Source organism: Oncorhynchus kisutch, linkage group LG2 (assembly GCF_002021735.2).
Source record: "Oncorhynchus kisutch isolate 150728-3 linkage group LG2, Okis_V2, whole genome shotgun sequence".
Taxonomy (NCBI): Eukaryota; Metazoa; Chordata; class Actinopteri; order Salmoniformes; family Salmonidae; genus Oncorhynchus; species Oncorhynchus kisutch.
Window position 1 is genome coordinate 68,017,771 of NC_034175.2, and position 18,644 is coordinate 68,036,414.

Genomic DNA, 18,644 nt, shown 5'->3' on the forward strand with positions numbered 1-18,644 from the left:
AATGTCTTAAACGAAATGACCGATTGCCTCTTATCCGCTCATCGTTCCCTTATGCCATAGTTTGTACATCTCAATTGTCAGTAGAAACCACATTTGTTTAAGCAAGTCAGCCATATCAGCTATGTGTAAGGGACATTTTGGTTAAACATCTTTAATGTTTGTATAATGAAAGATCTTTCTAAGACTGTATGGTTTCTGGCATTCCAAAAAGTTCATGCTTGTGTGTGTGTGTGTGTGTGTGTGTGTGTGTGTGTGTGTGTGTGTGTGTGTGTGTGTGTGTGTGTGTGTGTGTGTGTGTGTGTGTGTGTGCGACCACACACCATCTGTGCAGACAACAAAAGGTGCATGCTTGCTCCACTTCAAAGAACCGTTGACCTACTTCAGAGAAATGGCGTCTAAGATAGTTCCTGTTGTTTGGCACCTCACTAGAGGACTAGAATAAGCAGCTGTTGCTACAGAACAAGACAACCAAATTCACAGTCTGTACCCTTTACCCCAATTTCGTCTCGTTCTCCACACACGTACACATACCAAGATCCCATGTTTTGCATCTGCTTGCATAAGAAAACTTGATTATATAACGCCTCCGTACTCGTGTCATCGAGCCCTCGACCTTCCACCTCAGAGTGGAGGTTCGACCAGCTTCATTATTGCAATTCTTATTAATAACGTGTGATTGTTTGAGGATTTAACAAAGTCTCTCCTTATTGGTTAGCATTTCCACTACATGTTTGTTTTTTTAAAGGCAGTAAATTAGTCTGAATTAACTGTTTCGCTGCCAGACAAGGCTCCGCTGACAACCAGGTGTAGTGGTGATAAGGATTCAGTCCAGTGTGCTGAAAAGAAAGCTCTGATGTTGTGACAGCTTTATGGAGGCCCCAACGATTTGTGTGCACCGTTTGTCACAGTTAAAGTGCAATTAATGTATTGTTTAGTGGCTTTGCTGGCACGCATCTAAAACATAAATATATATATAAGATTTACATGCTAAATTCCCCACTGGATTACAGGATTGCTGTTATGATCTTTGACCGTAAAAATGTGTTTTGCCTTCGGGAAGGACATCTGCCGCTCGTTAATTGATGACACCTATGACCAAATGTTCTCGTCTGAAGTAGAGAGAGGGCACCAATGAGCAATTCATTAGATTAAATTAAGTTACAGCTCTCTCCTCTGTTTGCTTACACTATTACTCCAACATAGCATTTTGTTTATTAAATCGGTCCTCACCATTTTCGGAGAGAATGGAGAGAGTTGTGAACACGTTCCTCTTTGCTTCAGACACGACTGAGGAGGGCATCAGTCATGTTGAAATTTAGCTAATTATTTTCCACAACAAAATGGTAGCACACATGCTATATTACTTTACTTTATCACATGACGAATGAATGACAGGTACACGCTTCAATTCATCAGATGTACCTTAGAATTATGTATTGTGTTTTCATGGATGATGCCATAATGATTGCTTAGGATTCAAACCAATGAATCAAACAGCTACACAATCAAGCACCAAGCAGCTGCAGGTAACACGCGCAGGGTACACGCGCAAGCGGTGCACACGTACTTTAACTAAAAAGAGAGTTTTGAGCTTGTATATGAAGTATCCAATATTTGATAACAACGGCGGAAGTACAGTATGTGTCAAGTAGACAATTGCCTATATTTCCTGACTATCGAACAATTGTGATGGATTACTTGCTAAAGCTAGCTAAAGCTTAGCTAACTCCAGACGGACGTGAAAGCTTTGGCTAACATCAAGCCAGCTAACTATCTGGATATAAGAACATTTGTTAATGGGGGGGGGGGGGAGAAGACTGATCTTGGACTAGCTAGCTAGTCAGACCTTATATCTTCCTTCATAAATAAATCACCAATCACTTTATTGCAATTGTTCAATGGGAGATATATTTGAATTGTGGCAAGTTAACACTGTTATGGTAACTGGTAGGAAGTGAGGTAACACTCGGCAATAGCGAAGCTTGGCAAATGGTAACATGTTAAAGCATTCCAGCTGTGGTGTATGGCATAGGCAATAATACTGCTGTAACCGTTAGCTACAAAATGGCATCACTTTGAGACTGCCTAACAAGAGTCTTAAAAGGGTAAACACTTACATGATAAAAGTTATTCCTAGATTTAAATAATGTCACATTTTGATGTAAACTGTTGCAGAAGTACTTAAAAATAACAGTGGATAAGAAGAATAATGCCAGTCCTGAAGGAAGGCTGTCTGCTGGTTGATGACCTAGCTGTTTCCATCACCATCTGATTCAGGCCTGTAAACTTCTTAATGGATGACAAAAACCAGCAGACAAAGTCCTCAAGGGTTACGTTTCTGAACATCCTTGGACATGGAATACATAGGAAAGCACATGATTTGGTACAGAACTGAGTTAACAAATATTAATCTGTTAGGTTGTTAGGTTGTAGGCTAAATTGTGGTGACATGCCTTGGGCATTTCCTAGAGGCCCACACTAAACCAAACCAAAGATTTATTTGACATGACAGAGCTGGATTCACATTGAGGTTTGTAACCATAAGCCCATTGTTTGGTATTATTTTCCTCACATTTACTTTTGTCAAAATACCTTCGAAACTTAGCTCCAGTTTCTGTAAACCCAAACATACTTGATATTTAGAGTGAGAACATCATTAATGCATGTCTGAAGTACAGGATTTGGCAAATGTGTCATTTTCCATGCATTTGTTATACTGCATTTCCCACTCTCAATCTCCCCTACTGCACTGCAGTAGCCTACATAAACTTATTGCACTTAATGGCAGCCGATATTCCATTCAAGTTTTGCAAAAGTGTATTGAACAGAATTAGTTGAAATCTGTAGTTTTTTTTTTTTAACAATCTGTGAGTCACAATTCAATAACAAGGCTGTTTCCCATAAAACAAACACTGGATGTCAGAAACTATTGCATAAAACTTCACACACACATTTCTTAAAATAATCCTTTGAAACAAGAACCCTTTGAACTGTTGGCCATTCAACTTTAAATACAGCAGGTGGGGTCCAAGTCAGTAATCTGTTCATAGTTGACTGATTCAATCAGTCCCGTTGTTTATCTCCCTATCGCTCCTGGTTTATTGGTGACTGTGAGATGGTTGATAAAAACACTAGGTCACTTCACAACAGCGGATCCCATATACAGGAAGCAGGTACACAGCAGATAGGGCTTAGGCTACATCAGGCCATGCTCGCAGTAAACAGGTGAGCTTTGTGATTACACTATAGGTAACTCTTGTAAACATAACCACACTCCCCATCTCACACAAATTTGTAATCTTCCATACTCTTTTCCTTTCTCGGGCTAGCTCTTCTCTGGGCATACGTAAGAGAGGATAGTGTCAATCATGTTCTTGACAATGACTGGAGGCGGGTGGAGAGCATGGGGGAGGTGGTGAGCAAGGGTCATCTCCCAGGCATCCACCAGCAAGACATCCAGACCCCTGAACATGGCCCTGAGCACACCGTCCAGCTGTACTGAGAACCAGTCACTATTGTACAGGCTCACCTCTGGGTCCAGGGCTTGGAGGTTGGCTGAACGCACCACTATCAGGGTCCCCGGAGCCCGGTCCAGAAGCCGCACCACCGCCCGTCGAATGTGGCGTAGCCTGCGTATGTAGACCTCTACAGGGAAGGTGCTAAAATGGGCCCAAACGCTGAGGACCACCACGGTATCTGGGCCTCCCGCCAGGCCGTCCAGCTCGTTAGCTACATAGCGCATCTCACTGGCAATGACAGTGGAGAAGCGTATTGGAGGACCGTGACAGCGGTATCTCAGCAGGATGTTGTGGGTGCTGTCCACTGCCATGAAAGGCCCCACATTCCTAGGACTGTGAAGGTTGAACTCCTTCAGCTCTGTGATAAAGAGGAAGTTGTAAAAACAGAACAGAGAGTTAGAAAGCACACGAGACAGAGCACAGTGATTGATGCCATTGGACTTTAGCAGACAACAACTCACCTGGGACAAAGGCATTGAGGTACTCGAACCACTGTCTAGCAGTGGAATCTCCATACATGTACACCACCTTGCCCTTCAGACACTGAGTAATGGCAGAAGAGTCGTTAAACTGATGCATTGTGACACCACCCAGCGCTCGCCATGACCCTTGGAAGTAATACCCAGATGGAGTGACCCTGATAGGCTCCGCTCTCACACTGCTGCTCTCCATCTCTGGTTTGTCTGAAAGAGGAGCCAGCATGATGCGCTAGCTAACATAACCTTACAAGTACAGTGCCTTCAAAGTATTCATACCACTTAACTTATTCCACTTTGTTACATTACAGCCTGAATTCAAAATGGATTACATTGGGGGGGGGGGGGGTTCTCACCCATTTACACGGGCGGCAGTTAGCCCAGTGGTTAGAGCGTTGGACTTGTAACCGAAATGTTGCAAGAACCCCGAGCTGACAAGGTACAAATCTGTTGTTCTGCCAGTTAAGGCAGTTAAGCCAATGTTCCTAGGCCGTCATTGAAAATAAGAATTTGTTCTTAACTGACTTGCCTAGTTAAATAAAGGTCAAATAAAAAACACAATACCTAATAACGACAAAGTGAAAACACGTTTTTAAAAGTGCTTGCAGAAACATCTCATATAACATAAGTATTCACACCTTTTGTCAATAAAATGTTAGAATCACCTTTGGCAGTGATTACAGCTGTGAGTCTTTCTCGGTAAGTCTAAGAGCTTTGCACACCTGAATTGTATAATATTTGCAGATTATTCTTTAAACAATGTGATTGGTTGTTGATCATTGCTAGTCAACCATTTACAGGTCTTGCCATAGATATCCAAGTAGATTTAAGTCAAAACTGTAACTCGGCCACTTGTGAACATTCATTGTCTTCTTGGTAAGCAACTCCAGGGTAGATCTCACCTTGTTTTAGGTTATTGTCCTCCTGAAAGGTGAATTAATCTCCCAGTGTCTGGTGGAAAGAAGACTGAACCAGGTTTTCCTCTAGGATTTTGCCTGTGCTTAGCTCCATTCAGTTATCTTTTTTTTATCCTGTAATTCCCCAATTACAAGCATACCCATAACATGAAGCAGCCACCACTATGCTTGAAAATATGAAGAGTGGTACTCAGTAATTTGTTGTAGTGGATTTGCCCCAAATATAACACTTTGTATTCAGGACAAAAAGTGTATTGCTTTGCCATGTTTTTTGCAGTATTACTTTAGTGCCTTGTTGCAAACAGGATGTATGTGCATGCTTCCTTCCTTCTCACTCAGTCATCTTCAGTTCTCTCCTGTCACAGCCATTAAACTCTGTAACTGTTTTCAATTTATCATTGGCCTCAAGGTGAAATACTCAAGTGGTTTCCTTCCTCTCTGGACAACTGAGTTAGGAAGGACGTCTGTATCTTTGTAGTGACTGGGTGTATTGATACACCATCCAAAGTATAATTAACACCATGCTCAAAGGGATTTTGAATGTCTGCTTTTTTTCCCCTTCTTTCTTTTTTTTAACCCATCTACCAATAGGTGCCCTTCTTTATGCAAGGAATTAGAAAACCTCCCTGGACTTTGTGTTTGAAATTCAGAGTGAGTCCATGTAACGTGTGACTTGTTAAGCACATTTTTACTCCTGAACTTACTTAGGCTTTCCATAACAAATGAGTTGAATACTTATTGACTAAAGACATTTCAGCTTTTGATTTATTCATTTATAAAAAAACGAATTCCACTTCGACATTATAGTCTGCACCCGCAGGCCCGACTGCCTGCACCCTCACGCCCGACTAGCATCACCACCCTGGATGGTTCCGACCTATAATATGTGGACATCTATAAGTACCTAGGTGTCTGGCTAGACTGTAAACTCTCCTTCCAGACTCATATCAAACATCTCCAATCCAAAATCAAATCTACAGTCGGCTTTACATTCCGCAACAAAGCCTCCTTCACTCACGCCGCCAAACTTACCCTAGTAAAACGGACTATCCTACCGATCCTCGACTTCGGCGATGTCATCTACAAAATAGCTTCCAATACTCTACTCAGCAAACTGGATGCAGTTTATCACAGTGACATCTTCTGTTTCTAAAGCACCTTATACTACCCACCACTGCGACCTGTATGCTCTAGTCAGCTGGCCCTCGCTACATATTCGTCGCCAGACCCACTGGCTCCAGGTCATCTACAAGTCTATGCTAGGTAAAGCTCCGCCTTATCTCAGTTCACTGGTCACGATGGCAACACCCACCCGTAGCACGCGCTCCAGCAAGTGTATCTCACTGATCATCCCTAAAGCCAACACCTCATTTGGCCGTCTTTCCTTCCAGTTCTCTGCTGCCTGTGACTGGAACGAATTGCAAAAATCGCTGAAGTTGGAGACTTTTATTTCCCTCACCAACTTCAAACATCTGCTATCTGAGCAGCTAACCGATCACTGCAGCAGTACACAGTCCATCGGTAAATAGCCCACCCAATTTACCTACCTCATCCCCATACTGTTTTTATTTACTTACTTTTCTGCTCTTTTGCACACCAGTATCTCTACCTGCACATGACCATCTGATCATTTATCACTCCAGTGTTAATCTGCAAAATTGTAATTATTCGCCTACCTCCTCATGCCTTTTGCACACAATGTATATAGACTCTTTTTTTTCTACTGTGTTATTGACTTGTTTATTGTTTACTCCATGTGTAACTCTGTGTTGTTGTCTGTTCACACTGCTATGCTTTATCTTGGCCAGGTCGCAGTTGTAAATGAGAACTTGTTCTCAACTAGCCTACCTGGTTAAATAAAGGTGTTCTCAACTAGCCTACCTGGTTAAATAAAGGTGTTCTCAACTGGCCTACCTGGTTAAATAAAGGTGTTCTCAACTAGCCTACCTGGTTAAATAAAGGTGTTCTCAACTGGCCTACCTGGTTAAATAAAGGTGTTCTCAACTGGCCTACCTGGTTAAATAAAGGTGTTCTCAACTGGCCTACCTGGTTAAATAAAGGTGTTCTCAACTGGCCTACCTGGTTAAATAAAGGTGTTCTCAACTGGCCTACCTGGTTAAATAAAGGTGTTCTCAACTGGCCTACCTGGTTAAATAAAGGTGTTCTCAACTGGCCTACCTGGTTAAATAAAGGTGTTCTCAACTGGCCTACCTGGTTAAATAAAGGTGTTCTCAACTGGCCTACCTGGTTAAATAAAGGTGTTCTCAACTGGCCTACCTGGTTAAATAAAGGTGTTCTCAACTAGCCTACCTGGTTAAATAAAGGTGTTCTCAACTAGCCTACCTGGTTAAATAAAGGTGTTCTCAACTGGCCTACCTGGTTAAATAAAGGTGTTCTCAACTGGCCTACCTGGTTAAATAAAGGTGAAATAAAACAAATAAAAATCGTGTGTAGGCCAGTGACAAAAAAAACTAAATTGTATTCATTTTAAATTCAGGTTGTAACACAACAAAATGTGGGAGAAGTCAAGGGGTGTGAATACTTTCTGAAGGCACTGTAGATTGATACAAAACACACACAAATACTGCATACCCACAAATCCAGTACAAAACTGATTATAAAACTGGGTGGTTCGAGCACTGAATGCTGATTTGCTGACAGCCGTGGTATATCAGACCGTATACCATAGGTATGACAAAACATGTTTTTACTGCTCTAATCAATTAGGCACCTCGGGGGTTTGTGGTATATTGCCAATATACCACGGCTAAGAGCTGTATCCAGGCACTCCACGTTGCGTCATGGTTAAGAACAGTCCTTAGCCGTGGTGTATTGGCCATATACCACACCCTCTCTGGCCTTATTGCTTAAGCATACCATGCAATAGCATGCAGATCAAAAACAACAGTGTCCCAAAACATAGCCCTGGGGTACCCCTTGTCTGTCGATAGTCAGCTTGGATAATCACACAAGGGGTTCCCAGGGCTCTGTGCTGGTGCAGCTCTTTTTCCTCATTTGCATGCACTCACTTGGTATGCTGGTTTTTCATTACACTTTCCAACAAATCCTAAACCTCCCACCTAGCCAACAGATCTGACCCGCTTTCTTACAGCTGCACTAGGATTGGACAGCATTCCTGTGTATATTAAGACACTGCGGAGCCGGCGCAAGATATGGCTCAGAAAATGTACCAAGCAGTCATTCAATCTTCTTGGTGTAACAGTTGGGATAATGGGACAGTTCAGTGTACAATGCATTTCTCATCCCTGGATTGAGCGCCGGCTGCGCAGTGTCTTAACATACACAAGAATGCTGTCCGACCCTAGTGCAGCTGTAAGAAAGCGGGTCAGATCTGCTGGCTACCTCCCACCCTACAAACAAGCACACGGATGCACACTAGCATGCGTGCAGCATCCCCTTGCTGTCTTACCTTTCTTCTCAGGCTGCACAATGACACTGTCAGACCCGGAAGCATGAACACGGACTTTGATGTTTACACCACTGAGAAAAATCAAAGAGACTTATTTTGTTTTAAAAAAATCATACACCCGAAACAAACATTGTAATGGTACATGTTACTAGCTAAGGCACAACTACTACATAGGTCTAACATACAGTCCTCACATACTCTCATCTACCACTCACTAACCTCTGGAAGAGTAGTGACTCTTTGTTGGTGAGCAGGTGTTTTTGGTAGCCTCCTTTGGCGTGGTTGATCCGCGTGTCACAGCTGAGCAGTTTGGGCTTGTAGCAGTACCATGGTTCACCTGTGTGAGGGTCCGTATAATTGCACAGCGGCTGCCGGGTGGTTGGCAGGCACAGGTTGCACACGGTGGTCTCAGACAGGAATCCAGAGCGGAACAGACTCTTGAAGAAGACACGGTCGGGATGTTCCTCTCGTAACCGACGCAGCACAGCAACTGCCTCACTAGGATGGACCAGTGTCACCTCTACCCGTACAGACCCCTCCCATAGTAACGGGAACACGGCTGAGTAGAGCCCATTCCGGTGGTCCAGCACCTGTCCTGCAACACCCGCCCCCAACTCTGGGGAATGCAGCCGGGCCAGCAGGAAGTCCCCACCGTGACGCTTGGGACGCCCCTGGAAGTCATGCATATGGACTAGCGCCTCTAGCTGATCCCCCACATGCCACTCTCTCCCGCCCCCTCCGGGCAGGATTGCAAACAGGCTGTGTGCAGGGTCACTGGTCTGCCGCAGGGGTCTAGGCGTCAGCCGAGGCTGAGGCTCTGGCCACGCGATGGACTCCAGGAGGTAACGCTGCTCCAGAGCCTCCTCGGCTGAGGGCTCCAGGCCCAGGTGGCCACAGTAGCTCCGGTTGTGATCCACAGGAGGTTGTTCCTCTGGGGTGAAGGCTGAATGAATGCTGCTCTGGAACTGGTAGAGTGTCGACACTGTTTGGCAGTTGAGCTTCTGCAGAGGAGAGGAGGAAAGGTCACCAAGAGGGAGGATAGTAATGGAGGATGGTGATTAAAAGACACACCCCCCTCAGAGAGAAACACAGCTGCATGTGAGCTCTCACATTTTTCAACATGTTTTTTTTAACAAAAGGATAGATTTCAATTCGATAAACTTGGATTTTTCAGCAGGTACATATGCAGGATGCTACCCTCCCTGGCCCCCTCTCCCTGGCCTGTCTCCGTCTGATACAGGTACCCCCACCACACTCCCCCCTCTCTCCCTGGCGTGTCTCCGTCTGATACAGGTACCCCCACCACACTCCCCCCTCTCTCCCTGGCCTGTCTCCGTCTGATACAGGTACCTCCACCACACTCACCCCTCTCTCCCTGGCCTGTCTCCGTCTGATACAGGTACCTCCACCACACTCACCCCTCTCTCCCGAGCTTTCTCTCGCCTCCACCACACACGCACTGTTGGTGCAAGTGACTCTGAACTTACAATGGCTAGCCCCAAGTTGTTATATATAGAATATTTTTCTTGTGCACTTTGCCTCATGACTCCTGCATACTTTGTTGACTACAAACGTTATTTTCCCATCTGTGGGACAGACTGTTTGTTCCAACACTCGGGACTTTGACTCTATTGGTTACACTGACTTTTGGCCTCCCATCCTATTCTAACCACCTCTCGTCGGCATTGTATTCATGTTACCTGATGAAATTGCTGTACAATATGATCTTTTTGCCATGTGATGCACATTCAGATTAGAGGTTGACCGATTAATAGGGCCGATTTCAAGTTTTCATAACAGTCTGAAAAAAAATCACAGATTTTCACCATGTCAGCTCGGGGGATTCAATCTTGCAACCTTACAGTTAACGAGTCCAACGCAATAACGACCTGCCTCTCTCTCGTTGCACTCCACAAGGAATCTGCCTGTTACAAGAATGCAGTAAGCCAAGGTAAGTTGCTAGCTAGCATTAAACTTATCTTATAAAAAACAATCAATCATAATCACTAGTTAACTACACATGGTTGATGATATTACTAGATATTATCTAGCGTGTCCTGCGTGGCATATAATCTGACTGAGCATACAAGCATACAAGTATCTAAGTATCTGACTGAGTGGTGGTAGGCAGAAGCAGGCGCGTAAGCATTCATTCAAACAGGACTTTCGTGCGTTTTGCCAGCAGCTCTTCGTTGTGTGTCAAGCATTGCGTTGTTTATGACTTCAAGCTTATCAACTCCCGAGATGAGGCTCGTGTAACCGAAGTGAAATGGCTAGCTAGTTAGCGCGCACTACTTGTCGTTGTGTTGCTGGTTTGAGCCCAGGGAGGAGCGAGGAGATGGACAGAAGCTATACTATTACACTGGCAATACTAAAGTGCCTATAAGAACATCCAATAGTCAAAGGTTAATGAAATACAAATGGTATAGAGGGAAATAGTCCTATAATTCCTATAATAACTACAACCTAAAACGTCTTACCTGGGAATATTGAAGACTCATGTTAAAAGGAACCACCAGCTTTCATATGTTCTCATGTTCTGAGCAAGGAACTTAAACGTTAGCTTTCTTACATAGCACATATTGCACTTTTACTTTCTTCTCCAACACTTTATTTTTGCATTATTTAAACCAAATTGAACATGTTTCATTATTTACTTGAGGCTAAATTGATTTTATAGATGTATTATATTAAGTTAAAATAAGTGTTCATTCAGTATTGTTGCAATTGTCATTATTAGAAATACATTTGTATTTTTAAATTGGCCGATTAATCGGTATCGGGTTTTTGGTCCTCCAATAATCGGTATCGGAGTTGAAAAATCATAAATCGGTCGACCTCTAATTCAGATGTCATAAATCAACACTGCAGAGCTCTCCCTGTCCTATGCCGTGCCTTGATTGTATTACTGTTGATGATATCTGGAAATGTGCATGTACACCGTGGCCCATCTACTGTTGCTAGGCCCAATTCTGCCTTGTGCTCTGATATCTGCTTCACTGATTTCTGCTCTCGTAAAAGCCTGGGTTTTATGCACGTTAACACTAGAAGATGATTACCTAAAATGGATCCATTGAAAGTGTGGATTCACAGCTCCAATCCAGATGTGTTGGTCATTACTGAGACGTGTTTTTATTTAACCAGGCAAGTCAGTTAAGAACAAATTCTTATTCACAATGACGGCCTAGGATCAGTGGGTTAACTGCCTTGTTCAGGGGCAGAACAACAGATTTTTACCTTGTCAGCTCGGGGATTCGATCTAGCAACCTTTTGGTTACTGGCCCAACACTCTAACCAAGGAAGGAAGAGTGTTTTGAATACTGATGTTAACCTTTCTGGTTATAACCTTTTTTGGCAAGACAGATCTTCCAAAGGTGGGGGAGTGGAAATCTTTACCAAGGATCACCTTCAGTGCTTGGTTGTCTCCACCAAGTCTGTCCCCAAACAATTTGATATGCTGGTTTAAAGAATTAAACTTTCAAATAGCTCTTTGTTGACTGTTGCTGGGTGCTATCGTCCTCCATCATCACCAGCCTGTACCCTACCTGCCCTAAGCACTCTCCTGGCCCCGTACACTAAGTCTGAATTTGTTCTGCTTGGTGACCTAAATTGGGACCTGCCTAAACCAACAGACCAAGTCCTAAAGCAATGGGACTCCCTAAATCTTTCTCAGATTATTACCAATTCCACAAGGTATGACTCCAAACACAGAGAAAAGGGTACTCTCCTTGATATTATCCTCACATAATCCTGATAGGTAGCAGTCTGGTGTTTTCTGTAATGACCTTAGTGATCACTCTTTTACAGCCTGTGTTCGTAGTGGCTGCTCAGTGAAACGACCTGTCGTGATTTGTCATAGACGCTTGTTAAAAAAACTTTCACGGCCAAGTCTTCCTTTATGAACTGGCCTCTGTGAAATGGTATAGAATCAGCTTGTCGAAGAAGCTTGAACCTTCTTTTTTAATATTTTCAGTGGATTGTTAATATACACGCACCATAATGAAAATAAGAATTAAAAAGGTTCAGCCCCTGGTTCGACCGGGATCTTGCAGAGTTACTCCACCTCAAGAATTGCATTTGGCGAAAGGCTGGGCACACGCATACTCAGGCTGACTGGCTATTGTTCAGGCAAATGAGAAATAAGCGCACTCAGGCTATCCGGAAGGCCAAAGTTAGTTACTTTAAGGAGCGCTTCTCTCTCTAGGTCTAACCCCAGGAAGTTCTGGAAAGCAGATAAAGACCTGGAGAATAAACCCTCCTCCTCACAGCTGCCCATGTCCCTTAATGTTGATGATGTGGTTGTTACTGACAAGAAGCACATGGCTGAGCTCTTTAAATCACCACTTCATTAAGTCAGGATTCCTATTTGACTCAGCCATGCCTTCTTGCCCATCCAACATTTCCTCATCTCTCACCCCTTCTAATGCGACAAGCCCTGATGCTTCTCCCTCTTTTCCCCTGCCCCGCTACAAAGTTTCTCCCTGCAGGCAGTCACTGAGTCCGAAGTGCAAAAGGAGCTCCTTAAACTTGACCCCCAAAAAACATCTGGGTCAGATGGTTTAGACCCTTTCTTCTTTAAGGTTGCTGCCCCCATCATCGCCAAGCCTGTCTCTCCAAGCCTGTCTCTCCAAGCCTGTCTCTCCTGTCTCCTCTCCTGTCTCTTGCCAAGCCTGTCTGGGGAGGTTCCCATTGCTTGGAAGGCAGCCACAGTTCATCCTTTATTTAAAGGGGGAGATCAAGCGGATCCTAACTGTTATAGACCTATTTCTATTCTGCCCTGTTATTCAAAAGTGTAGGGAAAACTTGTCAATAATCAACTGACTGGATTTCTTGATGTCTATAATATTCTCTCGGGTATGCAATCTGGTTTCCACTCAGGTTATGGATGTGTCACTGCAACCTTAAAAAGGTCCTCAATGATATCATCATTGCCCTTGATTCAAAGCAATATTGTGCTGCTATTTTTATTGACTTGGCCAAAGCTTTTGATATGGTGGACCATTCAAATTATTGTGGGCCGGCTAAGGAGTATTGGTGTCTCTGAGGGGTCTTAGGGCTGGTTTGCTAACTACCTCTCTCAAAGAGTGCAGTGTATAAAGTCATCAAATCTGCTGTCTCAGCCACTGCCTGTCACCAAGGGAGTACCCCAAGGCTCGATCCTAGGTAGAGGTCGACCGATTAATTGGAATGGCCGATTAATTAGGGCCGATTTCAAGTTTTCATAACATTCGGGAATCTGTATTTTTGGACACCGATTTGGCAGATTTTTTAAATTCTTTTTATTTTTATTTTTTCTTTATTTAACAAGGCAAGTCAGTTAAGAACACATTCTTATTTTCAATGACGGCCTAGGAACGATGGGTTAACTGCCTTGTCAGCTCGGGGGATTCAGCTAGCATTAAACTTCTTATAAAAAAACTATCAATCATGATCACTCGTTAACTACACATGGTTGATAATATTACTAGTTTATCTAGCTTGTCCTGTGTTGCATATAATCGATGCGGTGCGTATCGTTGTTCCAATGTGTACCAAACCATAAACATCAATGCCTTTCTTAAAATCAATACACAGAAGTATATATTTTTAAACCTGCATATTTAGCTAAAATAAATCCAGGTTAACAGGCAATATTAACCAGGTGAACTTGTGTCACTTCTCTTGCGTTCATTGCACGCAGAGTCAGGGAATATGCAACAGTTTGGGCCGCCTGGCTCATTGCGAACTAATTTGCCGGAATTTTACTCAATTATGACATAACATTGAAGGTTGTGCAATGTAACAGGAATATTTAGACTGATGGATGCCACCCCTTAGATAAAATACAGAACGGTTTCGTATTTCACTGAAAGAATAAACGTCTTGTTTTGATACAGTCTTATACTCAGCTGTCCCCTCCCTTTCTTAGTGTCCTACAAGCTTTCTCTACCCTTAACCTTGTTCTGAACACCTCAAAAACAAAGGTCATGTGGTTTGGTAAGAAAAATGCCCCTCCACCCATAGTTGTCATTCTACCTCTGAGGGTTTAGAGCTTGAGGTTGTCACCTCATACAAGTACTTGGGAGTATGGCTAGATGGTGCACTGTCATTCTCTCAGCACATATCACAGCTGCAGGCTAAAGTTAAATCTAGACTTGGTTTCCTCTATTGTAACCGCTACTCTTTCACCCCAGCTGCCAAACCAACCCTGATTCAGATGACCATCCTACCCATGCAAGATTATGGAGACATAATTTACAGATCAGAACGGTAAGGGTGCTCTTGATCGGCTAGATGTTCTTTACCATTCGGCCATCAGATTTGCCACCGATGCTCCTTATAGGACACATCACTGCACTCTATACTCCTCTGTAAACTGGTCATCTCCCACTGGTTGATGCTTATTTATAAAACCCTCTTAGGCCTCACTCCCCCCTATCTGGGATATCTACTGCAGTCCTCATCCTCCACATTCAACACCCGTTCTGCCAGTCACATTCTGTTAAAGGTCCCCAAAGCACACACATCCCTGGGTCGCTCCTCTTTTCAGTTCGCTGCAGCTAGCGACTGGAACGAACTGCAACAAACACTCAAACTGGACAGTTTTATCTCAATCTCTTCATTCAAAGACTCAATCATGGACACACTGACAGTTGTGGCTGCTTGTGTGATGTATTGTTGTCTCTACCTTCGTGCCCTTTGTGCTGTTGTCTGTGCCCAATAATGTTTGTACCATGTTTTTGTGCTGCTACCATGCTGTGTTGTCATGCTACCATGCTGTATTGTCATGTGTTGCTGCCTTGCTATATTGTTGTCTTAGGTCTTTATGTAGTGTTGTCTCTCTTGTTGTGATGTGTGTTTTGTCCTATATTTATATTGTATTTATTTTGTATCCCAGGCCCCCGTCCCCACAGGAGGCCGTCTGCCTTTTGGAAGGCAGCCGTCACTGTAAATAAGAATTTGTTCTTAACTGACTTTCCTAGTTAAATAAAAGGTTAAATTAAAGAAATGTGGGAGAAAGGAAGAAACATCAAAGCACATTTCACTGCTGAAGTGGTTGTTCAGCTTATAGGCCTATCACTGTTCCATTTTGTTGACATTGTCCTTAATATGATTGCTAATGATAAACAACACATTCATCACAAAGGGGAAACGGAGTAAAGAAACAATAGAGGAGGTAGTGAAAAGGAAGGGAGTTTGAGCGTTAACTAGATGGTTTCATAAGGAAAACAACTGTTTTTTTTCTCTCTCTCTCTCCTCCACAATAGAGCTAGAGTTCCTCAAGCGCCAGCTGAAAAAACGAACTGAGCCCCTCCACACTTAGAAATAGGGAAGACAGAGTTGTGGTGATCCTTCAGAATGATTTGTCCAACCCCCACTCCCTCCAATCAGAACGCTTACTAGAGCAACTCCAACAATCATACCTTTCTCCCCTTCCCCTCCTCACCTCAAGAGTGTGAATGTTGCGCAACAGGAAGATGATTCCAGACAGGGCCAGAAAAAAGAAGATAGGGGTGTATTTGGACAGGTTCTTCCAAACAGTGCCTCCTTTCTGCCTCCCATGATCAGGCCCAGTCTCACGGTCTGATGTCACCATGGCAACGGTGTCATGCCACTACCAGTCCCCCTGATATAAGCAAAGTCAGAAAGGAGTCAGAAGCCAACAGTGGGGAAGTGTTTGCATTTACATTGAGCATGGAACCCTAGGTTAACAATTCAGATTTCCTGTTTTATGAAGCACTTACTTTGACCTCACTTTTCATTATAATCAATATACAGGGAAAGCACTTGCAGAGTCATACATCATTGAACTGTTAGCTCTGGGGTGGAGAATCCAGGTTCATTTGAGGTAATATCTTGGTATTCCAACATGCAGTACACTACTCAAACCTACTAGCCAGCGGTATAGTTCACAATGCACTTTACAGTTACTACTGCTGCAGCAATGTCCAGCCAGTAAGTTCATGCTTTGTTCAGGCAACAAACATATCTGTATCACGAGTGTGCTGCTCTGTTTTAAGATTTGTAATCTACTTATTCTGGAACAGCCAGCCATAGGACTGCTAACTATGTCTATACCGGGCAGACCATGCAATGATTTGCCTTTATTAGTCCATGCTACCTGCAGTTGGCAGGTGACATACTCTAGCATTGGTACTAACCTACCACCACGGTCCGTGGATCGTTTTTCCCAAACACATTTATCAGTAACAAAAAAATAGACAGTGATGTCAACAGATGGAGGGCAGAACGGACTGTACACTTTAGATGCAGTGCTTGCTCTGCTGCACGTCATAGCTGTATAGAGGAACGAATATAAATATATGTTTTTGTTAACCATCAAGCTAACAACTGTAGTATTCTTAGCAGCTAGCGTTAGCCAATACGATTTCTGTGTTGACTCTTCTAGCTAGCCAGCTAGCAAGCTTGCTTGCTACTTGTACATGCACATATCTGACGTGAGATAGCGAAATATGGCAAATGCTTACTTAGTTGAAACAGAAAGTTGCGTTGCTAGAGATGATCTCACTGTCACACGATGTGCCTTTGTGCAGCTCTGCCAAACATACCATCTGCTGTGATTATACCAATCATATTCACCACTGCGCGTATCAGCTCATTGTGTCGTTTTAAGAATCTGTCAGATTTCAGAGCGAGATTCATCCGTTTACATTTTTGATGAAAGACAACATCGCCTTCCGGAGAGTTGCAGTTACCCCAAGCAGTGCTGTAGATATGAAAGAACGTCACCTTAATCAAATCATATCAGTACAAAGCCCTCCCCTTTTTGGCTAGGCTTAAAGCACATATCCTGGAAATCAAGTATAGCATGTTATTTTTATACCTTAGTGGTGGAGACCACATGTTTTTTGTTCTGCGAGTTTATTTGACCCAGCATACCGCTATTTTGGTTGTTAGAATATACAAATTATGCCGTTGCTTTTATCCATGTAAACTGAAATGTAGGTTGGCTGGCCTTCAATGGATGTTATTCAATTATTTATAATATTACTGACTGCTGATCTGGGTTATACTGTCACCATGGGGCATCAGTGAAAAGGAAGAATGAGTGCTTTCACAGACGGACCCAGAAAGTGATCCCGTATAACGGTCCCGTTATATTTATTTAATTGTCGCACAGAAAAGGCAACGAGACACATCGGGTGATTGTTTAGATGGAGTTGGGGTAATATACGTTTGGTGTTTAAGGGGTTTGGAATTGGCCTGAGGAGGGTTGTGGTCTGTGAAAGGGAGATACAAGAAGAAAGGGGACAGATAAAATACACACAGATACATAAAGTGAGCATGACAGTCAAGAGTCAGGTGACCAAAGATGGAGGGTAAAAAAACATGCGTAGACAGAGGGGTCGAAATAAATTAAGGTTAAAGTTAGATTAACGCCTCGATCTCACCGACAGTGAAATGCATTTCGGTACACCAAAACTACATAAATTTCCAGTGGACCGCTGCGTTTGCCTTGCAGCATAGCGTTGCGGAGGCAGTGCGTTCTGTGTGGTGCAAATGTTGGGATTTATCGAACCTATTCGTCAAACTGTATGTGTAGACGGCTTGACAGAAATGGTAGCAGAAGGTGAATGTTAAACCTTTGCTGCACACATATCCAGATTATGCTACTGTAGGCACCGTACCATTTTGCCCCAAAACAATGTCGGTGTGATCGAGGCTTGTTAGGTTTCAGTATAAAAGTGACTTCAGAAAATATTCACACCCCTTGACTTTTCACACATTTTGTTGTGTTACAGCCTGCATTTAAAATGGATTAAATTTAGATTTTGTGTCAATGGCCTACACACAATACCCCATAATGTCAAAGTGGAATTGTTTGTAGAAATGTTTACAAATTAATACAAAATGAAAAGCTGAAATGTCTTGAGTCAATAAGTATTCACACCCTTTGTTATGGCAAGCCTAAATAAGTTCAGGAGTAAACATGTGCTTAACAAGTCACATATATTACATGGACTCATTCTGAGTGAAATAAGTGTTTAACATGATTTTTGAATGACAACCTCATCTCTGTATCCCACACATACAATTATCTGTAAGGTTCCTCAGTTATACAGTGAATTTCAAACAGATTCAACCACAAAGACCAGGGAGATTTTCCAATGCTTTGCAAAGATGGGTCCTGGCTGTATTGGTATTTTTTTGTTGTTGCAGATATTGAATATCCCTTTGAGTATGGTGACGTTATTAATTACACTTTGGATGGTGATTCAATTCACCCAGTCACTGCAAAGATACAGGCGTCCTTCCTAACTAATTTGCCGGAGAGGAAGGAATTTCACCATGAGGCCAATAG

The 18,644-nt window shown here is 43.1% G+C and overlaps 1 protein-coding gene across 1 annotated transcript; it reads right to left on the reverse strand.

The window, feature by feature from the left end:
• Positions 1-1,866: 1,866 nt before the first annotated feature.
• On the reverse strand, positions 1,867-17,134 carry LOC109870557 (NXPE family member 3). The gene is made up of 6 exons (XM_020461120.2): positions 16,810-17,134; positions 15,768-15,947; positions 8,561-9,342; positions 8,342-8,412; positions 3,980-4,201; positions 1,867-3,876 (listed from the first exon to the last, which is right to left on the reverse strand). The coding sequence occupies exons 2-6, from the start codon at positions 15,915-15,917 to the stop codon at positions 3,326-3,328; spliced, it is 1,776 nt and encodes a 591-aa protein (XP_020316709.1). The 5' UTR covers positions 15,918-15,947; positions 16,810-17,134; the 3' UTR covers positions 1,867-3,325.
• Positions 17,135-18,644: the final 1,510 nt, after the last annotated feature.